At 46.1% G+C, this 27,862-nt stretch overlaps 2 protein-coding genes across 9 annotated transcripts in view; both read right to left on the bottom strand.

Moving 5' to 3' along the window:
* Nucleotides 1–196: 196 nt before the first annotated feature.
* larp7 (La ribonucleoprotein 7, transcriptional regulator) lies at nucleotides 197–4,337 on the bottom strand. Of its 4 annotated transcripts, none has more exons than XM_088293723.1 (12): nucleotides 4,238–4,337; nucleotides 3,823–4,078; nucleotides 3,653–3,753; nucleotides 3,504–3,587; nucleotides 3,135–3,299; nucleotides 2,948–3,050; nucleotides 2,163–2,432; nucleotides 1,950–2,085; nucleotides 1,536–1,848; nucleotides 1,045–1,204; nucleotides 564–655; nucleotides 197–492 (listed from the first exon to the last, which is right to left on the bottom strand). In XM_088293723.1, exons 2-12 carry the CDS (start codon nucleotides 4,007–4,009, stop codon nucleotides 415–417), a joined length of 1,689 nt encoding a protein of 562 aa, XP_088149849.1. In that variant the 5' UTR covers nucleotides 4,010–4,078; nucleotides 4,238–4,337; the 3' UTR covers nucleotides 197–414. The 4 variants fall into 4 exon arrangements, with proteins under 4 accessions (XP_088149849.1, XP_088149850.1, XP_088149851.1 ...); XM_088293724.1 differs by having other exon boundaries at nucleotides 4,263–4,289; XM_088293725.1 differs by having other exon boundaries at nucleotides 1,536–1,639; nucleotides 1,727–1,848; nucleotides 3,823–4,256.
* Nucleotides 4,338–5,092: 755 nt separating this feature from the next.
* adamtsl3 (ADAMTS like 3) overlaps nucleotides 5,093–27,862 on the bottom strand; it is a 51,915-nt gene continuing 29,145 nt past the window's right edge. Inside the window, exons 1-25 of one of the 5 annotated variants that reach the window (XM_088294663.1) lie at nucleotides 25,567–25,682; nucleotides 23,197–23,324; nucleotides 20,483–20,528; nucleotides 19,652–19,888; nucleotides 19,314–19,440; nucleotides 19,150–19,224; nucleotides 17,424–17,581; nucleotides 17,161–17,272; nucleotides 16,540–16,678; nucleotides 16,406–16,456; nucleotides 16,107–16,311; nucleotides 15,372–15,519; nucleotides 15,207–15,291; nucleotides 12,034–12,335; nucleotides 11,831–11,963; nucleotides 10,810–11,020; nucleotides 10,539–10,718; nucleotides 9,891–10,044; nucleotides 8,931–9,816; nucleotides 8,724–8,851; nucleotides 7,753–7,846; nucleotides 7,479–7,686; nucleotides 6,132–6,241; nucleotides 5,856–6,058; nucleotides 5,093–5,471 (exon numbers count right to left, since the gene is read on the bottom strand). In XM_088294663.1, coding sequence (XP_088150789.1) covers nucleotides 5,359–5,471; nucleotides 5,856–6,058; nucleotides 6,132–6,241; nucleotides 7,479–7,686; nucleotides 7,753–7,846; nucleotides 8,724–8,851; nucleotides 8,931–9,816; nucleotides 9,891–10,044; nucleotides 10,539–10,718; nucleotides 10,810–11,020; nucleotides 11,831–11,963; nucleotides 12,034–12,335; nucleotides 15,207–15,291; nucleotides 15,372–15,519; nucleotides 16,107–16,311; nucleotides 16,406–16,456; nucleotides 16,540–16,678; nucleotides 17,161–17,272; nucleotides 17,424–17,581; nucleotides 19,150–19,224; nucleotides 19,314–19,440; nucleotides 19,652–19,888; nucleotides 20,483–20,528; nucleotides 23,197–23,324; nucleotides 25,567–25,617 — 4,284 coding nt within the window. In that variant the 5' untranslated portion in view covers nucleotides 25,618–25,682 and the 3' untranslated portion in view covers nucleotides 5,093–5,358. Of the gene's footprint in view, nucleotides 5,472–5,855; nucleotides 6,059–6,131; nucleotides 6,242–7,478; nucleotides 7,847–8,723; nucleotides 8,852–8,930; nucleotides 9,817–9,890; nucleotides 10,045–10,538; nucleotides 10,719–10,809; nucleotides 11,021–11,830; nucleotides 11,964–12,033; nucleotides 12,336–15,206; nucleotides 15,292–15,371; nucleotides 15,520–16,106; nucleotides 16,312–16,405; nucleotides 16,457–16,539; nucleotides 16,679–17,160; nucleotides 17,273–17,423; nucleotides 17,582–19,149; nucleotides 19,225–19,313; nucleotides 19,441–19,651; nucleotides 19,889–20,482; nucleotides 20,529–23,196; nucleotides 23,325–25,566; nucleotides 25,683–27,862 lie in introns of those variants that run through there. The other 4 variants (XM_088294661.1, XM_088294662.1, XM_088294659.1 and 1 more) reach the window with 4 other exon arrangements.

Raw genomic sequence — 27,862 nt, 5'->3', positions numbered from 1 at the left:
TAGACACTCCATTGCGGTTGAAAACAACATGAAAAATAGAAGAGGGGTCAATCCACGGTCAGAGCAATTACCTTGACGTCATTTCAGCTGAGTCTTTGCTTTCCTCCCTCATCCTGTGGACGGCTGAAAGATGGCTTTGGAAAACTGTCACACCTTCAGAGCATAATTTAGGAGTCAATTAAGTGAAAAACTCTCAAAGTGTTAGAAAGTTTTTCTTTAATGCATCCTGCACATTTGATTGAGTCCGTCTGTCAAATGACAATTTAAAAAAAAAACATTTTGTCCACAACTTGAGATGAGGAGAGTTTCGTCCTATTTACATCACAAACAGAGCACAATTTTGTGCTTCAGTGCAAACACAAAAATGATTTAAAAAAAAAAAAAGCGTCTCTTCCCTAACAAAGTGGACGCCAGTCAGTCCTCTTGAAAGCGAATGTGCTTGTTGGCCTCCTTGGCGCGAGCTGTAATGATCTTCTCCGCTTTGGAGAGGAGCTGAAACGGGAAGGATTTGAAAGATGAGCTTGATGTCAGTCAGAGGCCATGCGAAGGCGCTCCCGTCTCACCTTCTCCGTGCCGCGTTTCTTCTCCCTGGGCCGGTTGAGTTTGACTTGTCGATCCACGAGGATCTTCTGCCAGTACCTCCGCTCGTTGTCACCTTTTGACAACAACGCAACCGAGATACGTTTTCTTACCACCCGGGTTGTATTTTCTTTTGACACCGTGGCGGCAGCAGCAGAAGAAATTGCTTCTGCCCTACTTGTTTTGCACGAGTTACACGTGCGTAAAATAGAAATTTCTTTTGGGAATTTGCCGTTTTCACTGGGAATGCGAGTGAGACATGGTCTATTTTTTTTTTTTTAAGAAAACAAATAATGTTGGCCATTATTTCAGGGAGCTGACTGTTATTTTGCATATCCTTATTATTATCCATATTTCTTTTAATGTGTTACATAACTCGAGTGGTTCTTGCATCCTTCCTTTTTTTTTGCTGTACAAAAGCCATGGAAGCAAACGTTTTCGTGCGTGAGCGTGTGTGAGAGCCACCTGAAAGGATTTCCAGCTGCCAGCTGTGCGCCCTCTGCAGCTCAGCGCTGGTGGCGCTGACGGCCTGCGCATCTTCCGGGCGCTCGAAGCGCACGTAGCCCTCGGCGTCACCTTCCAACAGGTCCACGTACGCCACGGGCGAGATCTTACACAAGGCATCCTGCGTCCGGAAGAAAAGTGGACTCAGTAGAGATGGAAGCCTAAATAAACGTTTCTTTTTTTTTTTTTTTTAAAAACTCTTAGTGCAGTTTACATGAAATGTCATGAACGGGATTTGTAACGAGAAGTGCCGGGGACTGTGCAAACAAAAGACTTGATGAGCTTTAGTTTGATCATTAAGCTGGAAAAGTAAAAAAATAAATTAAAAAAATAAATAAATAAATATTAACAATGGCCAGCAGATGGCGACATTGGTTCCCATTTGGATGAGACGTATCAAAACGAAGCAACTCAACAAGTGGTCAATTTGATCTCGATAAAGTGCACTTTACTTTGATCGTCTTCCTCCCTGGAAGTGCTTTGTTGTCCGAAATCTTCATGATGACGCCGCTGGTGAACTGAGGACCTTGACTGCTCGCCTTCTCGCTCGCCTCCACTGCAAGAAAGCCGACGACAAAAACCAAGCCGATCCACGTTATGTGCTCGTGCTTGACGTTCTGAAGCGAAGCGTTGCGCGACTCACTATTCTCGCCGCCGCCGCCGCGCCGCCCGTCGCCATCCAGCTGCATCATGCACTTCTTCAGGGACGCCATGCTCCGCTTCTGCAGCTTCAAGTATTCCGCCTTGAGCTCCAGCCACGCTTTCCTATGAACGCACAAACATGCGCATGTGCCGCAGATATTTTTATTTTTTTTAGTTCTCTTCTGTTGAGCGGAAGTGACACTGTAACTGTTGTGTGTTCGTACTTGGATAAAACCCGCAGCGGGATGACCTCCTCGCCGATTTTAAGCTTCTCCTTGTGTTTCTTCTTCCGCTTCCTCTTGGCTTTGACCAGCGAGTCTTCTTGGTTTTCTTTCCCGAGCTCGCCTTCCACGGGAGGATCTGCAGAGCACACGCAATCAAATGGTCACTTTGCTTTTTGTTTTTTCTCACACTCAAACTTCACCGAGTTGACTTACTGCTCTCGGACGCGACTTCATCATTCTCCCGGAGCTTCCTCATCTTGGAGGGCAGCGCCGCTTCCGATTCGTCGGCCGCCTGCGAGCGGCGTCTTTTTTTCTCAGAGATTTTACCCGCCGTCTTCTGACTTGCAACGTCTGAGCCCCGTGACTGCTGCTGCTGCTGAAGATCCGACGATTCGGCATCCATCGGCGCCACCTTGGCCTCCTCAACCAGCGGCTTCTTTTTCTTCTTCTTTCGCTTTTTCTTCTCCTCCTCACCCCTTCCACCTGCAGGAATTACGCACATTGTGTATTTAAATACAAGAAATGCTTTGTTTTTAGAACATCGCTAACACAAATTGCTAAAGTCAATGGAAAATACAGTTGACATGCTAACGGAAAATTAGCAACGACTTTGGGGAGTGATGTTCTTTAAAAAAAAAAAAAATATTCACATTCAAACGCTGTAGAAACACACACAGGAAACACAAACGCGACTCAAAGGCACAAATTCTTCCCAATCTGTGAAAAACGAGTTTGTCCGCCCAATGAACAAAATACAATACCCGACATAGTAAATCCCAAGATTTCTGAAAAGAATAATAAGATAAAATGCACATGATAATGTGAAAAGGGAGATGCTTATTCACAATTTGAACGTATAAAAAGATGCAAGGCAGCAAAGGGATGTTGCAGAATGAAAACGGAAGAGGCTTGAATTCCAAATATTTACAAGGTCACTTTCTATTAAAGGCAAAATTTACAGAGGAAAAAAAACAGCTTTTTATGCGGGCAAATCCTACCTGAAGGCGGATTGTCTGCAACCTGTCGGATGGGCTTCCCGTTTTTGGTCTTGGGGAAAATTCCCGGCTTCCTGGGAGCGTCTTCAGGAGGGTTATTGAGCATCTGGATGGGAAAAAGAGCAAACCTATTCAAGTGTTCTTCTCTTCAAGCTCATCAATTGACTTTTTATTATGAATGCATGTTCACCTCAATGGCTTTGTTTGCTGCCTCTGGGTTTTCGAACTCCACAAAGGCAAATCCTTTGGAATCGTTGGTGGATTTATATCTGGGGATGCTGGCGTAAACGACGTTCCCGCATTTGGAGAAGACCTTCTCGATCCAACTGTGGGTCACATCCTTTGGGAGGAGTTCCTAATTGATGCCAAAGCACGTTCAATAAATAACATTTGAAAACAAAATCAATAAAAAATACTTTAAAGGCATGTTTGTTTGTTTCTTTTGATAAAGCAAAGACGTTCAAGGGTCAATGTGGGTCCTTGGTCAAATGACATGCAAATTGATTGTTTCACACTACCGGAAAGGAAATGTGACAGAAAGAAAAAGAAATAAGTTTACCACGTAGACTGTGCGGCTGTCCACGTCAATTGGAACGTCTCCAATGGGATGCTGTCGTCTCACTTTATCGCCCTCTAAATTCACCTGGAAGTTTTGCGATTCATTGGGTCAGTTTGAAATGCACATGTAGGCGTTTAATGCACGTTTACCTCCACCACAGAAGAATTCTTCAGAGCCCTTGCGATCAATTTGGTGTCGCTCGTCAGCTTCTTCATCCGATTAAAGCTCGCCACCACCGATAAGTCGACATCTGAGGCAAAACCACAAAAATAATCAAAACAAAACACGTCCGACGAATTACCCAATGTGGGCGACTTACAGCCATCGTCCGACGCGTCAATGAGGTTTTTCAGAAAGCGGTCCTTGTGGAGGTTGACGTCTCCGAACCAGAATTCCACTTGCTTCTTCACTTCGCCCAGCAGCTGCTTCACGCGGGATCTTTTCTTCTTGTCCGCCTCTTTGCTCGGACCTTCTCCGTCAACCGCGGTTCTCTTCGGCTCGCTCATCCTTTCCTTCCGGAGCCCGAATCGGACAAAACGCTACCACCACGTCCAAGATGAATTCCAATGCGCGGTCTGTGGCATTCAAAACAGCAACAACAGTCCTGACCACGAAACGTTTATAAACTGGAAATTCATACGCCAATGGTCACAATTTACCAAATTAAAACAAAAACCCAAAAGAGGGCATGTAAAAACAAACGTACAAGGGATTAATAGCAACCCATTTCTTACGTGTGATTGTGCATGATGCACTTACTGATTACTGCCGTCGCAGGTTGTATACGTCACACGTATGCGCCACGCTTGGTGTTGACGTAAAAGAGAAAGTGGGAAACTATGAAAATAATGGTCCATTCAGAAATGACAAATAATAAAAATATGAGGAATAGGCAACATGTTATAAAAGGAATGTGCTTTATTTTAATCCAAGAAAAGATAACAAAAAACAAACAGACGTGACATATCAAAGCCTCCAGCAGAGGGCGACCTCAGCATGTACATCAAATACAATCATCATTAGGCGAGTTCAATTACTTAAAACCCAACCATTTTATTTATTTACAACACTATACACACAGACACGCATGATAATAAATAAGACAAAAAATACACATCTACACAACTGAAGCGTATACTTGATATGTTGATGACTGTTTCTTCTCACAAAATCCAAAATCACACCTCAATAAAATGCAGAGTATCTGTAACATGTTGCACTTAAATCCAAAAGTGCCAATCGGGTGAATAAATAATGGAGGAAAAATATATACCAGATATAAAAAAAAAATAAAAATCAACAATTCAAAGAGAAACACAATAATGATGCTTCAATATTGCCGTTTTTCAGCATTGTGCTGGCTTGTCACCTGGGAGCCAAACCAAAAGAGGAATTAAAATTAACAGGCGACACTACTTGTGCAAAAGCATACAAAGAAGTGGTTAAACTAGACAAATAAAAAAAAAAATCACCAAGCAAAATATATAAACGTAACATTAAAAAAAAAATTCAACAAGTCATGTTTTTCACAAAGACTTCAGTTGAGTTTTGAGTGCAAAATACTCCCCCTCCCCAATTGCCTCCCATTTTGTGTTTGCTTCAGTCATGAGTGCAACATTCATTTCAAACTCCTAGCCTATTCACTTCATCAATTCAAATCTCAGATAGGAGTTAGTTCTTTTTCGGCCAACGTGAAAAACTTTGGAAAATGTGTTTCAAATCCTTTCCAGTGGTTATCACATCACGTCACATCTGTAAACGTCCATCGTGTGATATGTCCCTCCCTTCAGTCAATGCCTGCAGCGTCACGGGGACAAGCGGGAGGTCCCCGACCGCATCCGACGTATCCCGTCCCTCAGGTGTCGAGACACGAGTGACAGCAGCGACTCTTAAACTGCGCCAGTGTGCACAGCTCCAACTGCCGCACCTTCTCGCAGTATCTGGTGCTGTCGCGACACTCTCCGGCGGCTACGGTCATCAAAGCATCAGTGAGTGATTAGGCTTCAAATGCACACGCATCCGTAATTGTCAACATTTTCATGTCGTGGATTTAATTTATATAATGCAAATTTTGGTTGAATTGACCTCAAAATGTCAACAAAATGCTAATCATGACTTATGGGGCTTTTTGATGTTACTCAAATGCCTCTCTAAATTTAACTGAAAATGATGTAAGAATCCAATTTTTATAAGTCAAATTTTGGTGGACTTCCAAAATCACCCAAAAATCTCTGATGAATTTCAAATCCGGATTTATTTTCATGTACACTAGCTGTTTGAAAATGTTCAGACATCAAGCGACGTTTCATAGTGTCACGCCTCTTCCTGCACGGTTGCGTTCGAACGGCTCACCTCTGCCGCAGGACACCGTATTGCAGCGCTGCCAACTGGCGGGACGAGGCCTCCGCGCGCAGCTTCCGCCGGGCCGCTGCGTGCACACCACCCGACGCGACTGGAAGCCGTGTCGGCCGCACGTGGCGGTGCACTGCGTCCACGGTCCGACTCTCCACCGTGCGGTGCAGGCGTCCGCTGAGCAGTTCCTCGTGGAGCTCGGCCTTGGAAGGGGAGCACAGAGTCACGCAGTGATACATGGTGGGGGGAACGTTTCGTCGGAACGGCGATTTTTACTGTCGGAGTCCGCTACACATCCTGGAGGGGACTTTGGTGCCATTTGTTTCTTGGCAGAAAACATTGCGGTGTTGAGCAGCCAATCTCGGACCCGTGCATTGACCACGACACTAAAACATTCAAAAAGAACAAACAGGTTGTCAGAGGGTTTTGAGTACCACTTACAAAATACTTCATTTCCACGTCAAGAATCACAAATGAACGCAATTCTAAATCTATTTGTGTCAGTGTTCAAGTCATTCACTGCTGTAGACGATAAAATTCGTCGGCTTGAAAGCAAGCGTTCTCCGCCACGGACAAATATGTTTTACCATGAACGAGTGTGTTAGGCTGTCTCACCGTTTTCTAGTAGACGTTCAAGATTACGTCAATTAAAGTGGCGAGAAAGGCCAACACGTTGGAAGTTTGACAACAGAGTATGTACAGTATATGTATGGCAGTGGTCAGTCAAGGCCTTCTCTGCTGGCCTAACATAATCAAGAAAAAATGATGATATTCTTCACATTGATGTCATATTATATGCCAGTGTTTTTAGGTGAGAGTTTTTATCCAATCAGAATTCAGCTAGCTCGTGTTGCCAGGCAGATTTCATAAGAACAGTAGCATGCACAATTCAGATACAATCGCGCGGGCATCTGTTCTGTTAGAGTCAATGAGCTTTCAGATTTGCTAGACAGTTGCGATAGCCAATCAGATCATGAGTTGGTGACAGTGAGCCTTCTTGCTGGCCTCACGTTGAAAGTGATGAAAGCCTCTTTCTTGTGAGGGGGAGCGCTATGCGGAATCAACACACCCGAAAGTCGTAACCGTTGGAAAATCTAAAATATATTCTTGCTTTTTTTTAAACCACAATGGCCGAAGGAGGGAAAAGTGTGGATTTGATTGCAGATACACTTGCGAGGCCATTTTCAAGACGGACCTATCAAGAGAAGCTAGGTCATCCAACACTCGCTCAGTAGTGTGTGAGTGTCTTTCTTTATTATTTGCCCAGCCATGGTGTCATAAATGATGATATTATGAGGGGGATTTATTCAAGTTGGACTTTACTGAAGGCCGAGGTGTGAAATACACGGCCCGCCACTGATGTATGGTAGAAACAGAGTATGTGTTGCATTAGGTAGCTCGAAAGTGTGTGTCATGAGCGTGAGAAAAGATGATGCAGTTCATGGAGTGAATGGCGAACGTCGCGTAAAAAAAGCCACTAATGATCAACATGAGCCGCAAGTCAGCGTCGCCCTTGTTGCCAACGAGGTCGCAAAAATGTGTTCCAGACAAAGCGAAGGGAACCAGGCCACCTACATTTTTCCATGACTTGGTATGATAATTGGTGACCACAAATTGCCTTACCAGTCCCCAGGCGCCGGTAGCCCAAGTGGCGCAGGGCAGAATGTTACATGTCCTGGTGTCAGAGGGTCGCCGCCCAGCGCCGAGGCAGCGGTGGCGCTCCACGTCCATGGAGCCGCCCTCGGCACCTCGCACGCAGCGCACTCGTCTGGTCTGGTAGCCGCCGCCGCAGGTGGCTGAGCATTGCGCCCAAGGGTCCGTCCGCCAACTACTTGAAGAGAGTTTCACGGGTCTCTGATTTGAAAACGGAGAAAAACAGTGCAAGGCAGCCACCAACCTGTGCCCAGCTGATTGGATGCTGCTGTTGCTCCTATCAGGGCACAAGGGGCCACCGGCTCCGACAGCTTGGACGCAGTTTCTTCCTCCGCTTCCTGAAAATACAGTGGACGGGAATTAATGAAGGAAAAAAAAACCAGAATCGCTTGTCCCTTGACAGCCCCCTTATCCTTTGCAACTCGGAGCGCAGCGGCTTATCGTCTTTGAAACTTCCCCCTTGAGCCATCTAATTGTTGTCGTATGAGTGAGAACAGCGCCAGAACGCGAGGAGAGCGGCGGCGGCGGCGCTTTGATGGCAATCCAGAGAGGTTGCAAGTGGTCACGCTTTGAGGCGAGGTGGGACAGTGCGGCTCTGAAGAGACTTGTGCCGATGGCACGCACCACACATTCCCCACCACTGACTCAGCCAGACCAGTCGCTGCTTCATGACACAGTGTAAAAAAAACTTTTGTGGTGGCTCTGCTCAACTGCGTGTGTGACAGAATGAGTGTGACTTCCCAGAAACTCAAAGCTTGAACCGGAAAAGTAGACATCTCTGCCACCTGGAGATAATGGAGATCATTGTCCCTTAACGGAGGCTTGTATGTGGGTTTGGACCAGCAAACATTTCTGTGCCTAGCAACCGTTACTAGGGCTGAACGATTTATCGTTTTGGGACCGAAATCGCAATTTTGAGATCACCGAAGCTACGTTTTTTTAAAGGGCTCTTGAGCTTTTATTGTTTTTAAAGGTATAATGTCATTTTCTGTCATGTTTGTAAATGTCACTGTAGATTCTGAAAAAAAAATCAGCAAGTAAATCAAAATCGCAATATCTGTCAGGGAAAAAAAAAAAAAAAAGAATTCACAGTTTTTTCCTAAAATCGTTCAGCCCTAACCGTTGTAAAAAAACAGACTAAACAGTTGGTCAGTTAACAAAGCTCAGAAAGGATCTTTTACTTGCTCTTCAACTAATTAGGGTTCCGGTTCTCACCTATAATCTGCAACCAAGATGAGCGCGATGAGGACCCAAGTCGGTTCTTTGCAGTGCAGGTGTACAAACCCTCATCTGCCGGGTTTGGAGACCGGATCCTCAGCGAGCCGCCGGGCAACAGGCCTATTCTGCCGGTGCAACGACACGATGTCCAATCAGCAAAATCGCAATCACACCTAGTTGCGTTCATGAGTCATCGGGTCATACCTGCTATCGTAGCGCAACTGTTTTCCATTTTTGGTCCAGGTTAGGGATGGCTCCGGGTAACCAAGAGACTCACACTTGATCTCCAAACTGGCGTAAGGCTTACGCAGCAAAATGGGCACCCCTACGTTAACGGTCACATCCGAGGACAATACCGTTGCGATTTTCCCGGGGTTGTGGAGAATCGCCGGGCTTCTGTACCTGCTCGAGTGTCCTTTCGTGTTTGGTTTAAGAAGGAGGGGCCCTTGCAGGGAGGGTACGTCCATTTCTGGGTAGCGAGGAGTTGAGTAATTGGTTTCAAAGTCGGATGGTGAAAGCTCGCTGAGTAACTGAGCAAACACTTGCTCGCCTTGCTTTCCTTTGAGACGGTCGAGCTCAGCCAGCTTCTGGCTATCAAGAATGACAACATTGGGGATGTTGAAAGCGTCTCGCCCGTCTTCTGAGGTGGTCTTATTATTTTCAACTTTGAGTTGGAGCAAGCGCTCGACGATGTATTCGTACCCGTTGGGGGAGACGGAGAGTTCCTGGACCCTCAATGTCTCTGGTGAGTGCAACTTTTGCTCGGCGCCAATGACCCGGAGAACTAAATGTTCCTTGGCTTGGCCTGCGACGCAGGTGTACGTCCCGGCATCAGATGGACCAACCTGCTGGATCTTCACTAATCCCAGAGGGGTCACGGACAGGCGTGGGCGACTCACCAGAGGCTTGCCTTCTTTCAACCACTGGATATTCGCCTTCCGGATGTGGCGGGTTGGACAGCGAAGCACCGCCGTTGTCCAGGGAAGCAGATAGGCAGCGCCGCCAACCACCAAATGGACCTTTTTGCTCTTCCGCCACTGAATGTACACATTCCTCTGAGCCAGGATAACCGGGTCGGGTTTCAATGAATCTACGACAAAAGATGCACCGTTTTGTTTATTTTCTTTACAATCTTCCACTTGAAGTCTAAAGAGGGTTTCTTACGCTTGCAGAGCCTAAGAGAGCATGGTCGGATTCTCGTGGGTCGCGCGAGGGAGGAGCAATTGTTAGGATCGACGGTGTGATATTGTCCATCGTCTCCTTGTTTCCTGCACACCGCTTCAAGTCTTTGCATTCCATTTCCACAGGTTACTGAACACTGCACACAAACACACACAAAAAAAGCAATTTTCACAAGGGCTATGGCTATATATTTTACATTTTCAAACGGTCGCCAGTTACGACTTTCTGGGTGTGTTGATTCTGCATCGCGCCGCCCCCTCAGGAGTGAGTATCCAATCACAAAACGCGTTCATCACCTTCAAGGCTCACTGTAACCAATTTGTGATCTGATTGGCTATCGCAAGTGTCTATCAACTCTGAAAGCTCATTTGCTTTGACAGAAAGATGCCCACACGATTGTATCCGAAGGCCTCGTGTGTGCCACTAGAATCATGAAATTTGCCTGGCAACACGAGCTAGCTGAATTCTGATTGGATAAAAACTCTCACCTAAAAATAAAACCCTCGGATATATACGGCACCAATGCGAAGGATATGATCATGATTTCTTGATGATGTTAGGCCAGCAGAGAAGGTCTTGAAGGCCTTGGACGGCCCACCACTGCATTAATGTGATCTGGATCAAGCCTACCTGGGACCAGCTCGTGACCCAAAGTGGCGGGCACCGCTGCTCTGCGCTACACAGCCGCTGGTTTGCTGGCATTTCAGAGGGACAAAATGAGTCTGGCATCTCCAGGACGCTGCCATCTGCCAAGCGCTGTTTGCACAGGACCCGTCTCCTCTCAACTCCATCTCCACAGCGACTGGAGCACTAAAAGCAGCAGCATCAACCAAAACAACAAACAAATATTTCAGAGTTTTCTTGCGAGGGATCAGTTTGAGTGATTAATTTGTCTTCTTACCTGCCCCCATTCCTGCGTCTCCCACATGGGAGGGCAGTCAAAGCGATTGCAGGCTTGGACGGGGTTTGGTTTTGGATCGTGGCAGTTTTCATTTGGCAACACTTCCGTGTTGTTGCTGTCCAGAGACGGTCTGTGAGCGCACGCTACGGTGCGGGACATCAGGCCAACCCCGCAGGAAGCGGAGCACACACTCCACTCCCCCGCTTCCCACCTGTAAATAACATTATTACTTATCACTCCACCCAGCCATGTTGCGGTGTCGGCCTTGCTGCATTGCCCCGCTCCGACGAACATATGCTTTTTTACAACCTGGAAAGTGTGATTGCGCTTGGATGAGCTCAAGCACTTCTGATTTTTCTCACCCACATGCTGCGAGTGTGATGAACTAATCCCTCTCCCACTTCATGAATCGAGCCTACTTGAAACATTTTCCTTTCCAAATGATTCATATTGACTCCGAGGCCCTGAGGAGAATCGGGAATGCGGCGTGTTTCAGGCGTTCGGTCTTAACGCCACGGCTGTTTCACCTCATGGGGAATACGACCCAATGAGTGGAGTTTAATGCGGGAGCGTGAGGAGACCTCGGGGAGCGAGCGCAAGGCCAAAGGAAACACGTCCAATGCAGCGTTTGTTGTGCCTGAAAATAAGGCTCAAGGCCTGGAAAAACAGGCTTCCAGCCTCGGCGTTCGCTGACGAGAGGGAGCAGCGGAGCGTGACACCACCGAAAGCGTTCAAGTCTAAATGTGCGCCATCAGTGGTCCGCAGTCATTCAAATTCAATTGTTATTTCCTGTTCGCCGAGAAACAGCCAACAATCCGTCTCCGTCTGGTTTGCTGAAATGATGTCACGGGTGCACGATTGGATTATGTTCATTTAATCGTGCGATGTGTTTCTTCACAGTCAAGTGGTTGCAGGTGTGTGACGAACAGACGCTTTTGGACATTAACGTCGACAAGCTTGTTGCTTAAAACCAAAAACATCCATGCGAATGATTGCCAAACTGTTGATTTGAGGTTTTTACCTGGGGGGGCAAGGCTGCGTTTTGCAGTCCAGGAGAAGCGGCGGGGGCCTGCGGGTGCTCACGCACAAACTCTGGTTTGCTGACGCCTCCCTGGTCTGCTTGTTCAGACAGATGACCACGGCCTCCTGCACACCTGAGATTTAAACGAGTGAGGCTTATGAGGAGTGCATATGAGACGACGAACACTGGAAAAAATCGCTGACCTCCTCCGCAACTCTCGGAACATTCCGTGAAGCCGTCGTACTCCCATTCGTGCAGCTCCTCTCTTTGGAGGTTCTCCTCCATCTCCTCCTCTTCAACATCCCGGTGATTTTTGCCTTCTGGCGTCTGGCAGGGAGTCTGGTAGCAGGCTTGACTCACCGCAGGTTTGATGCCCTTACACTCATCATCAGGGAGGTCGGCAACAGTCTGGGAGAAGGAGAGCAACACCCGGCACTTGACTGTGCGCCGCTGAGTCCCGACGCCGCACGTTCTGCTGCAGGGCTGCCAAGCACTCGGGTTGAAGCTGGCAAGGAGAGACGAGCGTCATACAAGTGCAATAATTTATCGATATTCTCCAAAACAGGAGTTGTGAGGGGTCGCGACTACATCGCTCGTGATCAGGGTTTAGATTTTTCACAACACAATTTTGTTTTGACTTTTGTTTGTATAATTCAGTTGGGTTGAAATATTTTTAGAGTAGTGTTTTTATTTGGTCAAAAAAAATCTTTTTATTTTTTTTTTATCATATTAGTTTTAGCATTGGTTTTAGTTTTTTTTAATCTATGGAATATTTGTCAGTCAAATGATGGACCTTTCTTTCTTCAGTACGGACGCACAGCGTTACTGAAACAAATACATTTAAAGTGAATCCTGAATGTTCATGTAGATTATTAATTGGCTAAAATTATAGTAAGTAGTAGTTAGTTACGATTAGTTTTAAAATGAGTTTTAATTTTTTTAAAAAACGTTTTTTTTTTTTAATTTGATTTCATTTTTAGCGTTAGTTTTAGTTAATTATTATAACCTCGCTCGTGAGCAAATGGTACCTCCCAGGGCCACTTCAAGTCGCTTGCCAAGGATTGGGAAAGAAAAAAAAAAAAAAAGGACAATTAATTCAGTCAGAATGGCAGATGTTCTGCCTGCCCCGGAATGAATTTTTGTTTTGCTGCAATGTTAGCCGGCTATGCTAACAACAACAGCAAAATGTGAGCACCAAAGTTGATCAACAATCCAATGCTTAATTACTTTTCAGTCCTCAGCCACTTCACCCTGGATCAAAGGAAGTCAGCCAGTTTCATGGTTGCATATTTTCATCGTACCTCCTCTAATTTTTTTTTTTCCATTCGCGTACGGCTTCACTTCCAGAATTCCACTCTTCCTCTTTGACATGGTCTTTTGACTTGAGTGAAGACGTTAAGTCCACCTTAAGTACTGGCAAAACTCTTTTTTATAAAACGCTTCATCGTACAGCTGTGATGCATTAGGAAGTCCCGTCCACGGATAAACCTTCCTTCCTGGTTCAAAACGAACGGATCAGAAGAAGAAACACTTGTAGCTCATCGGTGTCCATCAAGGTTCATCAAGAGGAACGATTTACATGAAATCCTGGGGGGCTTTTAAAAAAAAAAAAAAAAAAAAACTTCAGACACGCTTCCTGAGGAATGCGCAGCAAAAAAAGTGTCATCTTGAATTAACAGATCAAGGAGCGGATTTTTTGGGGTTTAAATCATTGTGTTTTCAAGGTCGCCTTTGATGACTAACGGATGTTTGAATGGTAAAACGAGCTGCTGTTCATTAACGGAAGACGGATGAATATGTTTGCCTTGGTTGAATCATCTCCCCACAAGACCTCAAATGCAGTCATGCTAGCTCCCTCACAAGGACGCGACGTGTTTAGCGTTAACAAATAAAAGACGTCCAGAAAAAAAAAAAAAGATGTTTGTGAGTTATGATCTTGCAAGAGCAGATGTTTGCAATATCCGCCAAAGCCCCTTCCTAATCTCATCAATTACATTTCCGACAGTGGAAATATTTCATTCAGTGGTGTTTTTTTATTTATTTATTTTTGTGTGTGTAAATCCAACACAGGACTAGTCTTTGTAATTTTGTCCCATATGGTTGGCAGATACGGTATTAGTGTTGGCTTGCGAACGAGGCGTCATTACACGCACGTATTTGCAGGAGGAACGACGCTCTTCTTTGTCCTTCGTTGCAACTTTCCCACTTCACAGATGTGTCAAAGTCGCAGATGTTTCAAACTGGCGTACGTGCTCACTAATGCAAGTCATGCGACGCGCCGGGCCGCGCTCCAAAAGTCTTTGGAGGACAGACTTTATTAGTCAAATGATATGCAAGAGAAAAACATCTGCAACATCTGCGGGGGGTGTTGAAGCAACACGGGCAGCCTGTGACAAAGGGGGCGGACCCTGCTCCAAAATTTTTATTTTTTTTTTCACCCCCACTTGCTTTCAACTTCCCTTTCGTTGCCTTACGTGACCCCATACATCACATTTACGAGCGGGATCTGACAAGGCAGGTGTTGAGCAGAGGAAAAGAAGCGTGAAAGAACAAACTTGGAACAAGGTGAACAATGAACGCAATGCACACGCAAATCCCTCTTGGGCTCAACCCAATGTAGTTAAACTGTAAATTGAGTTTATCCACGCTGCTCATTCAGACCCTTTATGTCCATATATAACAATTGTGACATATTTCATGACACATGCCGTGTTTTGACAGGTGTGGACAACAGGTGCACACTGAAAACCGCCGCTGGGTTCCCGACGCCACTGAAACCGCAATCCCATCAAGGTTTTGGCAACAAACAACGAGTCCTATTTTGCAATAAAAGGTTTCGCCGTAATGCGGACTGTCAGTTATTGACAGACCGATTATCGGCCGATTTTTGGCATTTTGACGATTATCGGCATCTGCCTTTATTTGACTTTCAAGGCCGATAAATTAAAATCTGGTTTATTTTGGCTTGCTGCAGCACACTTCTATCTCTCTCTCTGCTGTGCTGGTGGCCCTGCCTGCAGAAGCAGATTGGTTCCTTGCGTAGTGGGTAGCAGCCAATCAGCAGTAAGCTGCCTGTTTGTTTTTTCACCTCAAGTCACACGCACTACGAGAGAGGATGGTAAAGCAACGGACTTTGCCCAAATTTTAATAAATGTCAGTCTACTAAAACTCACAACTAATGGAAAACTATTTGCCGTAGTAAACTTTAAAGAGATGTTTGTTTTCATTGAACTATAAGACATGCATCTGAGCCTGGGAGCTGCGGGCACTTTTTGTGAGACTTTTAAAACTAAGTTGTCTATTTTCCAAGATGGAAAATGGCTTTAACATGTTGTAAGCATATCGGTCGATCACGACTATCAGTTTATCAACTCACTTTGGCTCCTCGGTCACAACGGTCTCCTCGTTCAGCTCGATGGCCTGCTTATGCCACAGCGGTTTGGCCTCCACGTGGAGCGTATCTGAAGCACCGGACGGCGAAAGGAAAGGAAAAAGTCAGGCGTGGTTTCAAACTCTTTTCTGCGTATGATTCCAAACCCACCGATGGCCTTGTAGCAGGGCACGGTCACCAGGCACTCCTCCTTGATGTGGGGCTTGCTGGTGGGCTTGCATCCTCCCGCATGGAGCCCCCTGTGATCAATGCAAAGCACCACCCTGTAGCGTAGCCCCTGACCGCACGTCACGGTGCACTGAAAGCGATGGAGGGGGGCGGGGGAAGGGACAGTTAATACCTTTCGCCTTGCATATACATTCAGAGATAAATCTGTGTACGTTGGACAGCTCTCATCTCTTTTCTGACTGACTAAATGTCTTGGCCTTTGACTCAAGGGGAGACGGGGGAGGGGACGCTTCAAAAATCCCCCACTGCTGTCTGAACAGGAGTGAACTTTGCGTGTCCTCGGCCAAACCAAGCATTTGAAAGGCACGTTCCGGGAAGAATGTGCAAGGTAAACTGCATCCAAGTGTTTTTTTTGCCTCTGTGTGTTTGTATGGCTGCCATCGAAGATGAATTAATGCAGCAAAAAGTGACATTTCAACCTGCTGGTTTTGGCATTTGAGCTACTGGTCAGGATTTAAACTTCTCTCCAAAAAGTTCGGGATATTCAGCGTTTTGGAGGAATTTTGTAATGATCATAAAATGCAATATAGCTTACAAGGGTGGACCTGCAAGGCCTAACATTAGCAAAAAACAAAAGATTAAATAAAAATCAAGAAATCAGGATCATTTAACGGACAGTGTACAGTAAACAAGTGGAAGTAGAGAAATGGAACTTACAGGCGACCACTCCTGCGCCATCCAGGTGGGGCAGTCAAAGGTGTTGCAGGGCTGCAAGATGGCCATCTTGGGGGCGTAAAGGCACTTCCACTCATCTGTGGCGATGACGGTTCCCTGCATGTCTTCCTCCACGCAGGAAACCGAGCGACTCTGGAGGCCCCCGCCGCAGGAAGTGGAGCAGGCGGTCCAAGGGCTGCTCTCCCACCTTACAAGACAACAACGGACAAGGTTGGAACGCGGATGCGAGTACTTTAACTCGTGTTTTTCGTTTTTTTGTGAAAGAAGTCAGGAAGACATACTGAGGCAGGGGGTGGTAGAGGTCGTACGGCATGATCTGCTTGTAGCCGTCACTAATAGACAACAGATCAAGTTTATATCACGCGTCTCTAAAAATAAATAAATAAAATAATAAAAGCAAATTGCAAATTTTAACCTGGCCAAGCAGGGCTCCATGTTGCACTCTTGCAGTTTGGGTTTGGGCTTGCTGTTCTCTGGGTAATAATGGCAGTACTGGTCCACCACCACTCGGCCGCTACGCAGGTCGAAGCACTCTGCCGATGTCAGCTGGTACCCTGGGCCAAGGAAAGCAGGCATTTATGGACCTTTTCAACACAATATTACACATCTGGGTGGCAGGAGGAAGTCTTATGAGCTTCTCTATGTAATTTTCCTTTTTTTTTTTTTTAATAAATAAATAAAAACAACAACAAAACTACACATCTGGCGACACAAACAAGTTTTCTCGTCGTTTTCTGTTGAGGTCAGCGGTCGCTTTCGCACCCCGATAAATCCCCCACATATGGTTTCCAAACATTCTAAAAAGGTTTATGCTAGGTTCACACCAAAATACGGCGCAAGTAAATTGAAGTCAATGGAGTTTGCGCAAGGCGGCGCGTTTGCATGCAGGGCGATGCCAATGATGCGTTTGGAGCGATGGGACGTGGAGCGAAGCACTGAGAATTTGCCTATTTGCCATTTTGGCGCGGTTAAAAAAAACCCGCTGAAACGGATTTGGTGTGATCGTAGCATTGCAGCTCATATCTCGCTCACTTACCGCCACCACAAGTGACAGAGCAAGGGAAGAAGTCCGTTTCCCTCCAGCGGTGGACGATGGGCTGGTAGAATATGTATTGGATGACGCTGTCCGGTCCACTTGCAAACTGGACCTGCCGGAAGAATATTCAATAGAAAAGATAAAACCACAATGCCATGTGGCTACAACCGCTAAAAATGTAAATTAATCCAACAGTTGGACTCTTAAGCAGCACTGTAATTAACACCAGATTTGAAGCACTTGAAAGGAGTCTTCGCGCTTACTTGGATGGTGAAATCAGCCCCAAGTGGCCCTGGAATTCGCAGGACCTCCTTATCGGACAGTTTCTGGTAGTCCAAGGTGGTGTTTTCCAGTTGGTACTGCCCTGATTTATCCAAGATAAGTTGGCCTTTCACGCCATGCAGAGTCTTACTCTCCACATCTAAAAAAAGGAGGGAAGTCACACGTGTGCACACATGGAGGAGAACTAACTCTCTGACTTGTGTTACAATTGTCACCGTCTTAGATTCCGCCGATATTTTGCATTCTTGCCAAGTGCATTTTCTTCACCGTGAGCACACTTTGAAACAAACGGACAGGAATTGTGCTGGAAGGTTTGGAGACAAAAGTCGCTATTTGACATGCCGCAAGCTAAGCTCTTGCGAGGTTTGACCTGACTTCAACCCTGACCCACGACGGCCATGTGGATTTCCAACAAGGGCATTCAGGGCAATGAAAACACGAGGAAGTACAAGATTGAGCGCTAACCAACAATAGCCAACATCAGCGCACACATGGTTCCAATTTGCATGCCAAAAGGAGAATAAAAAAGCTCTCCATTCAGAAAAAGGCCTTGGGAAAGCTCACTTGAAAAGAAAACATACAGTAGGTTAAACGTATGATTAGCAAGTGATTCAATTTGTCTGCTGATGACATTTAGTTGATGGAAGCATCTGCTTGGTCCAAAGGCTCAATATCTGGCAAGAGCTGAACATGCAGTGAAGGATCGAATGTGAGGTCACGCAATACATTTGACGCCAGGGCTGAACGATTTATCGTTTTGGGACTGAAATCGCGATATTAGGCATCGCTATTTCGAGATCGTCAAAGCTGAGGTTTTTGCTCACAAGGCAGGTCACAGCACCGTACTGATAAACAAAAACAAAAAAAAAGGTCGCACTGCCACCTGTAATCTCCAAAGTCATTTATTTCGCCGCTGCTTGAATGCTAGGTCCCAAGCTAGCTTGCAGCGCAGCAGTAAGGACTTTATTTGAACTATATGCAAGTCCGTGCAGAGCAGCCGCAACGAGCTGCGTGATGTGGATCATCTCCTTTGTGGTGACAAATAAACGACGCCACTATCAACTAGCGTTTTAACCGAGAAGGCGAACAAGGAGTCGCTAAGCATGCTAATCGCTAAAATGCAGAGTCGGGAAAGACCCCAACTAAGTGCTTCGGTGTACAGTCGACTTTTAACAGAAGTCTGGCTAGAACCGCGTTAGAGTGGAGAGCCAGCAGCTATGAACAGAAATGTTCTATTTCAATCAATACGTATCGAAACATAAAATAAGACGACGGCCACGTTAGCAATTTCGCAGACGCTCTCAGACCCGAACACGTAAACAGCTCATCGTGACTAGAGTGGTTCAATGTCAAACGTATATTAAATAGTTATAATCTCATTAATAATATTTTGCACCTCAGAGTGCTAAGTTTTGAGATCTACACAATAATAGGTCGCAAAATTATATTTTTAATCAATTTAGCTTTGCTAAGAGACAAGGATTTTATTGACATAATCTGACATTTATGTACCAAAAAATTTGGGGGTTAAAAAAAATAGCATTTTCTGTTAAGAAAATCGCAAATCAGAAATCGCAATATCTGTCAGAAAAATTGCAATACATTATTTTTCCCCCAAAATTGTTCAGCCCTACTTGACGCTACAAGTACAAGGACAGTATTTGTCCGATTTGTATGGAAGAGCACCCTGGACCTACCAGGACTTACACAAGTGATCCGGTCCTTTTAGGATAAGACGCACGTGTCGACTCTTGAAGGGGATGACGACAACAGTGTCCTCCGCTTCAAAAGTATGGATGAGGGGGGAGAAAGACAAGATTTTTTTTTTAATCACATATTTTAACTTGTGCAATGACAAACATTGGACTTACTTTTTCCTGAGGCATGCTGGGATTTGTAGTGGCCTCGCACCAGCCTGCATGAGGAGCCGTCGCCACTGCACACGCCGCAGTTGTCCTCTTTGGCCGCGCTGCCCAACTCGTGATCGCAGCCGACAATCTAGAATGCGCACACACGGGCGGGTCTAAGAATAGCTCAGTAGTGAGGGGATATTGTGATTTCCGAGGAATGTTGCAGAAGTGATCATTTGACAATTTACGGATATTTCTAGAAATAAGGAGCCATGCTTTGATGTTTAGTTGTCTATAAATTGTGACATAATTTGAAGAAGAACAAGATTTTCAGGCTGCTCATTTGTCATCTGTCCCACCTGGCACATGCCACTGATGCACATGTCTAAGGACTCGGTGTAGCAGCGCGTGCCATCGAGAACCTTGGGCGCCAACTCCACCAGCAGCCCGGAAGCCTTGGCTTTGCATTTGAGAGCGCACGGGTTGTCCGGGTCGTTGTACACGGGCAGCCATTCGTGGTACTGGCCCTGGTAGCGAACGTCGTCGTGGGCGGAACATTGTTGAGCGCGGAAGTCTCCGGCATCCACGGGGCAGTCCTGAGCGCAAGATGACGTCAAAGTGCATCGAAACGATAGTTTTGCGATACAGTGAACACCTGCCTCGTCGCAGTTTGGCTTTTATATTTTGGTTGTGGTGGTGGAAAGTAAAAATAGGTACTGCGTGAAATGTTTAATTGAATCGAAAATCAAGCAAAGTCAATTGCGAATCGAAAATCAAATTGAATCGATTTTGGAATTTTGAAACGATACCCAGCCCTAATCAGCCTTCGTAATGTAGTTCAGCCCTTAAAATTTGCCTTCACATTTATAATTTTGTGTGAATGCCATAACACAGGTTTAGCATTTGTGTATGTTTTCCCATGAGCATAATGCCAAGCCAGTGCTCGTGTGTCTTTTGGACCCTCCGTGCAAAAGTAGTTTGCGAGGAAAATAAATCAACTAATCAATGCATTTGTTTCTCTACCATGGCTTCTTGCAAGATACTCAGTGTAGATGCTTTTTCAATTTGCGGTAGAAGAACTCGGCCCCCCGATCGCCTGCCAATAGCAGGCGTTCACTGTATTTGCATGTTCATTCATTCCCAGAAATCCCCCATTTTCAAGTTCCCCAACATGAAGATGCTGAACTTACCACATTACTGCATGTGCGATATTTGATATTCTGCCCTTCGCAGGTCCTAAAGGAGCAGGAAGGAGGGGGAAAAAGGAGCACTTGTGTGAACTGGCTTTGGCTGGTGTTGAATGATGAGGCGAACCACAATACACACCAGTCATGTGCGCCCAAAGGCGGCGGTTAGCTCGACATTTGCTCAACACTTTTCGCATGTGGCGAGCCGCAAGCGTGCGAAGTGCTGCGGCGAGCTCGCAAAGACATAATAGCGGCCGTACGACGTGACCGCGCACCGAGCGCAACACTGTGGCGCTACAGTCCAAGGAGATTTATCGCACTTGCAAATCTGCTGATCTTCAGCGAAAACGAAGATGTTGACACGGGGCAAAAACGGACATTTATTCATGTTTTTAATCGAGCCATGCCAAAATAAATCTCAAATAAATCCAAACGTTTCAGGGTAGACAACCACAACGGATCCCGTCCGTCGGTGAGAACTGTTGCGATCATCCTAAACCGACTGTAGATAGAGCAGCGCTTCTCAAATAGTGGGGCGGGCTCCCTAGTGGGGCGCGGTGCGATGCTGAGGCCGCGTATGACCCTGGGGAACAAGTTTTTTTTCCCCGACGTACTACAATAAAGTGTAATGGCACATCCACTCCACTAGTTGGCAGTGGCGCTCTCCTTGCCCATTGTGCACAGCGAGTATTAACTCCACCGTGTAGGTTTGTCTTGTGACGAAAACGCTATTATTTATAGTTGCGGCTTAGAGTGTGTGGTGGGGTGGGTGCACGAATTGTTTCGTCTTGCTTGTGGGGGGCATAACAAAAAGAAAATTATTGAGAAGCACTGAGAGAGAGTGAAGTGAGCCCTCCCAGCGGGTCAAACACATTGGAACAGTTTAGGATGTATGGACGACAATCTCCAGTATCTCCACTCCAATTATCGAGCAAAGCTCAAATTCTGCGGCGCTTTGATGATGCTGAGCGATGATAAAACATTGATGGCGAATATGATGGGCTAATTATCCGGAACCAATCATAGGCAATTCTGTTGACTTTGGAAAACCTTTAGAGGAATCCAGAGTGGAATCAGAATTAGACGCCACAAGGCAGTGTTTCAGAGCGACAGATGACGGAGAGTAGGGCTGGGCGATAAACCGAAAATTTACTGTTACCGAAATGTATTACAATGACCGACACCATTTTGCCCATGTCGGTAAATTTGGTGTCTAAAAATTTTTTTATAAAGAAAAAGAAGTCTTTTCTGTCTGCGGCGATGTTCATGCCCCTTTAAGACGGCTACAGCGCGTGTCGTCAAGTGACTCCACCCTTCTGAACAAGAATGTAAACAAGACGCGTTCGTAGCTGGCGATTCAAATTCAGAAGCGGCTGACACGGCTGAAGACGAAGTAACGTTAGTTGAAATTGTTCCTGTTGCGCTTGTCCCGAAAAGAAATTGGACATCTGTCGTTTGGAAATGTTTTGCATGCATGTAAAAAAAAAAATAATAATAATAATTAAATAAAGCTAAGATGCCTTGTTGCCAACTTCTAAAGAGCTGATGTCATTTTTACATGCTAACCTATTATATAAGTGCCAATGTTCACGTCAATCAAGCGTCCATTTAAATACACAGTAGAAGGGGAAATATGTATTAGCTTACAGATTTCATGCAAGGAAAAAAAAAAAAAGAAAAGCGCAATTAAGAGCAAGTATACATTTGGCATTTATGCTTGAGCATAATGCATTTCAATCGAATTACCCTCGATTTCTTGGAACTCCCAATAGGCCCCATTACCAATTTCGTAGCTTCCCATGGAAATGCACCGGAAATATTCCAGCTCTTTCCATTGCTTTCACTCTTTAAGCGGACATCGCAATCAGCGAATTATTGTCACGCTCCATCTGACAGACACAATCGTGAGTCTCAATTTCCCCAGATGGTACCGTTTGGCCCAAAAAAGAGGACCCGAAACGTGGTACTGGGCGCGGTAGTAAGATGCGGTGGGGCGAACAAAGCTGGCCTGCCGCTTTGTTCCACTTGCTAATGGAGCAAGCGGTCCAGCTGGCTACGTTTGGTGCTTTGGGTGGGTGATCCATTATGGGAAGCGTAAAGTAGCGCAATGCAATGAAGTCACGCTGAGGCTACTGCTCAGTCTATCAACGTGACATGACCAGAAAAGGCGCCCTTTGGATCTCTATTCCTGACCTTGTTTTGCAAATCCTTTCAAAAAGGCCACTTACACGTGTTTGGATTTGACTTTGGTGTGGCCATTCATTTCGAACCCCATTGTCGGGAATGAACTCAAGTCTGGAAAGATTTAGTAGGTGGTTGACCGATGGCATAAGAGCGTTGCGGGAAGTCCCGTCGCAGACTACGGGAGGTTGACTCACACTATTAGGGCAATTGTCTGGGTTTATTTGGCGGAACGATTGGGAGTAGCAGAGAAAGGCCGACCAGATAGAATTTAAAAGCCAAAATATGGCAGTTTAATCGAAAGCAGCCCGGCGGCAGACAGGAGGTTTCATTTTGAAAAAGTCCAAATGACTCTGGATAGCGTTTGAACACGCGCTTACAAATTGGCCACAAGATGTTTCCATTTATCCAAAGGTCAATGAGGTATTTCATTTTCTAAATATGGCTCATGCGATCCAAGCCTCTCTCGGTGCAGTCTCGAGCTAAACGTTTGCGCCGACTAAATATAGCGCGGTGCATTTGCGTGGAGGACTTACTTGGAGCTGAGGCATCGTCTCAGAGAATATGAAGCGCCTCCTCCGCAGGTACGGGAACATTCGCTCCACGAGCCCCAGGCGTCCCACAGGGTGTCTCGGTCCTCTTCCGAGCGGGCCGTCCGCGAGCTCTGCGCACGGAGAGATGGGATGACCGTGAGGTGCGTCTCGTTCTCAAAACGTTCTCAGGCCTGACGTACGCTCGTCCACTCAGTGGCAGCGGGGCTCGGAATGTTACCGCCGCATCCAATGTCAATATTATGAGATGATGAATTTTTTTTTTTGGAGACTCGCAGGGCAACATGCATCTCAGGTGGCAAGTGACAGCCCAAAAAAAAAAATATGACGCTCCCCACACAACCCCCTGTTTCTTTTATTCCTGCACAGGAAGCGTGGCGGGTGGGGACATGGGGGGGGGGTCTTCGTTTTCTATTGATTTAATGGGACAGATTCATCAAGCTGTAAAACAAGGTGTTTATTTTGAAAAGGCTGGCATGGTCATGTGATACGCATCACCTCCGTCTGACTGCGTGCGTGTTATGTTTCTTGCTTTTGGCCTGACGATGCCGCCGGCAGTCGATCGAATGACGCCGGAGGGTGAGAAGCAAGGCCGGCTAAACTGGCACGCTTCAAAAAGCTGCCGCTCCCAATAAAAGACAGGCGAGAGACCCTGTGTTGCTTCTTTTGCACTGGGGGAAAAAAAAACAAAAAAAAAAACTCTGGGAAATGGAACTAACACTGGGACAAATCATCCACCTCCCATGGCAGTTGGAATGCGGCGGAAAAACTCGGGGTGCAAACACATTCAATCAAATAATCTGCCATTCACTGGAGGATTTGAAGCCGTGAAAAGAAAACTGCTGCGAAGGAGGGGAAAAAAAACAAAAACATTTCAGGCAATAACCTAAACACAAAGACGGCCTTTCTGATGTTGGTGGACCATCAAAGCATATTTGCGGAAATACTTTACACCACAGCTCCATCCAGGCTTCAAAATTCTGCAGCCATGGGGGATCATTTGCATCAGAATTATCCCCCCCCCTCTGCCCCCTCAAAAAAAAAAAAAAAAAGCCCCTGAAGTCGGGACAAAAACAGACCTCAAGATTTTAGCTCAGTGATCACCTCAAGCAGGGGTGTCAAACAACATAGTTTGGGTGTCAGTGAACCCATAGAACCCAGAAAATTATGTGGCGGGCCAGATCTGGCCCCCGGGCCATGAGTTTGACACCAGTGACTTAACGGAGCAAGTCCCCTTAGTCGTTTTTCCAGAAGCTGCCAGTGTCAGCAAAAGAGGAAAATATGATGAGCGTGGAAGAGGAAACTTTTGGGACATTAGTGACGAGAGCTCATTGCATCCGAGCCGTTTTTCTTTTGAAGAATTAAAGCAGTCATGTTAAAATGCTATTTCCACAGTTGCAAAAAGCCGATGCGGAGCCGCACGGGTTTGTTTTCTTCAAAGTGATGTGAATGGCTGAGAGCTCGCAGAGGATGGCAGAAGTCAACAAACGGCTAACGGAGAGCGCAGCCAAAGCCACGCCGCTCCTTCTGACTTATGTGCTTGCCGACTCTTCCGATGTTTGGACCCACGGTAAATAAACGGATTTTGTCGGGCAGCTGCTTGATTCTCCTCCTTTTGAAAGCCAATCAGGATATTTCGCAGTCCACTGGCGAGCCAAGAGAGCTGGAGGCCGAACAAGGCTGGTGGAGAGAGGAGAGGACAAGAGGGATGGACATGGAAGGAGGACGCTGCAGCCGCCGCCGCTGCCGCTTTGGCTCGCGGCTCCGCTATTGTTCTCATCGAAAGCGGGATAATACAAGCTCCCGCAGGGATTCGGGGCTAATAATCAAACGGCTCGCATGTCCGCTTGGCCGTCCCGACTCGTCTCGTTTGCGTCGTCAATGAGAAAAGCAGAAAAGGTGGCCTCTCTTCTCGTCTACTCAATCAAGCAGAAAGGAGGAAATGAGCACCCAGCGCCGATGCTCACTGATGGACAGATTCAATGCAAGTCACCTGTCAGCACGGAAGGACATTTTCCTGGACGTGGCGAGAGAAACACCACTCATAGACCTTCTATTGAAAACGCACACTGGACGGCCTTGTCAGGTTGGCAAGACATTTGATCGGCGCACATCTGCTCAATCTCTTGTCTTCTGCATCACTGCATCCTAACCAAAGGAGGCTCAAGGAGGGGGGGGGGGAGCTGACCTCAAGGGAGGGAAGGGACACTTTTCAGCTGTTGCAGTAAAGCGGACCTCAAGGGGTGACCGCTCTGGAGTCACATGTCGCACAGTAAACGACATCATGTGACATCCAATGATGCAGATGTGGTCCAAAAAAAAAAAAAGAAGAAGAAAAGCGAGATATTACAGTACCATGATGAGAATTGCCGTCAGCAGCAGTTTGCAACCTGTTGAGCCCTCCATGCCTTCATGAAGCCCGCCGAAGCCGTCTGTGCTCCTCTTTGGGTCAATCTATGCGTCTGGTCCGCCTGTAGCCTTCGCTCTGCGCTCCTTAGTCGTAACTTGGATTCACGGGAGGGAGGGAGAGAGGTAGGGAGGGAGGAGTGTATATTTGTATGTGCAATGTGAGGAGGAGGATTGGGGGGGGGGGGGTCCTGAAGTCTGGCACAAGAGCCAATCAATAAATGGGCTTCAGTCGAGCGTGCTAGTTCAAACAAGGAGTTGGCGGGCAGCCGCAACTTCACACGTTCGCTTGTATAAGGATGTCCAACTGACCGACGCTCGGATGTCAGTCTCCTCTTCACTCGTGCGCAGCTTCCGCTTTTTACTGAACAGGCCCACCAAGTTTGTATTGAGAATGGCCCGAAAAAATACACAGAAAAAAAAAAATGACTGGGAATGAGCGTCATGTATGTCATGTGACCGTTTGCCCACAAAAAAAGTCATTACGGGTGACTTCGCTCTTAGTCCTTTATGAGCAACTTCAACAGCGCCTTTTTAGAACATCTGGCACTTTAGGCCCAGGCCAGGTGGACGGACAATTCTGGAGGAAAAACAAGCCGTGAGATGGACAGCTCTTGGCACGGAGGGATTGGATTAGAAATTGAGCAACGTTCCAGTTTCTGCAATGGTAGGCAAAGAAAAAATGGATTCTAGAAATTTAGTCCCCGCCTGTGATCAAACCAACTCTGTTGGCCTTCCACTCAAGTTGCGCCTGATGCGTTGGACAAAACATGGCCACCGCACCACAAATGGACATCCACTTGACCCCACGGCAACGGCGAGGGGAGGGGGCTTTTCCACAAGCCTTGCCACCCCCCCCCCTCTTAATACATAACCCTGAAGTTTGCTTTCAGAAGGAATCCTTCTCATTTTTTTTTTGCAAGTGCAAAAGTACAGAAAATAAACCGCGGCAGTTGCTTGACAACTATCGCTGCCAGAGGAGGAAATGAACGCGCTTGATTGACAACCCACTGGAAATGGTCGTCGACCACAACATTGCGGGAGGTGTCTTGGCTTCAAACGACAACTTGTGAAGATGAAAAATGTGTATCGCTATCACACGCAGGACTTGGGGAATTCGATGTACACCCCAAAAATGCAAAAACAACAATAAAATCTTAAAACGTATTTGAATCAGAAATGGGTCAAGTGATCAAGAGATTTGGTTGTTGCCACGGCAACCCCAGATCACCTGCTTCAGTGCTTGCCCGGGACCACCCCCAATATTGCTGAAATCAAAAGAGTGAGCGGAGTACACTTCTGTCGTTCTTTGTGCTCCAGGCATGATTTACATCAAAGTTATTGTTAAAACAGCTTTCTGGGCGACTGCCTTAAAATGTTTTACCAGGTTAGATTTTTTTTTTTTTTTAACGACCTGCAGTTGAATAGCCACCACATTTCCCAGTACTTGTCCAACCCGATGGTCGGAATAGAGATGTAATTCCCCAGCGCCAGACCAAGTTAGGGCAGATGTAAGGTGAGTGAAAACTGTACTTTTCTACACTTTGATGTAAGTCTCATTAAAAAAAAAAAAATGTAAAAGAAATTCAAGCTACCATGCATATATTTGACGATTAGCGCAAGGTGACTGGAATATACTTTGCAGGTTTTGAAAAGTTCTCCAATGTAAGATGTTGGTAGAAAGCCATCGGGGGTAAAAGCTCAAAATGGGCTTCCTCCTCCTGCGACCAACACATAAATTTGTGTTTCTTGATGTTTTACGGCACATCTAGGAGAGCTTTGATGGACAGGACACTTCAGCCAACCGAGTCTGTGCAACACTTGACCTCCTTGACACCGAAGCAGGGACATAAAACTGCAAATATGGACTCAGCTAAACTGTTCTTCGTCAGTGCACTGGAAGAAATGGGCCAAAATCCCAATTTGGTCACCGCATCTGCTAAATGCTAAATCTCAATCAAACCCAGATGAAGCCATGTGGTTAAAAAAAAAAAACAAGATGATACTATAAATCCAACCGAAGCGCTTGTTTCTTTCCATGCCTGACACTGATGAATGTTGCGACAGAGTTGGTAAAAATATCTTGAAAGTGAACAGAAGACCAAGCGGCTCCGTGTGCGGTGTCCAAGACACAACCTGACATTTTTATCCCCTTGCAAAGTCTTTCGATGGATACGATGTATAACCCCATGAGGTTAAATACTAAACTCCAAAGTAGCCTTTTTTTTTTTTTAAATATTTCCAT

Source organism: Idiotropiscis lumnitzeri, chromosome 4 (genome assembly GCF_059441095.1).
Source record: "Idiotropiscis lumnitzeri isolate Australia: NSW breed Sydney's pygmy pipehorse chromosome 4, RoL_Ilum_1.0, whole genome shotgun sequence".
Classification (NCBI taxonomy): domain Eukaryota; kingdom Metazoa; phylum Chordata; class Actinopteri; order Syngnathiformes; family Syngnathidae; genus Idiotropiscis; species Idiotropiscis lumnitzeri.
Note: the sequence above shows the minus strand (reverse complement) of the source record. Positions and strands in the feature narration are given on the sequence as shown.

Coding starts and splice junctions, on each gene's coding strand:
- larp7 (XM_088293723.1), bottom strand. CDS start 4,009: ATGAGCGAGCCGAAGAGAACCGCGGTTGACGGAGAAGGTCCGAGCAAA. Junction 3,754..3,822: donor TGACGCGTCGGACGATGGCT/GTAAGTCGCCCA, acceptor GTTTTGCCTCAG/ATGTCGACTTATCGGTGGTG. Junction 1,849..1,949: donor CCGCTGCGGGTTTTATCCAA/GTACGAACACAC, acceptor GTGCGTTCATAG/GAAAGCGTGGCTGGAGCTCA.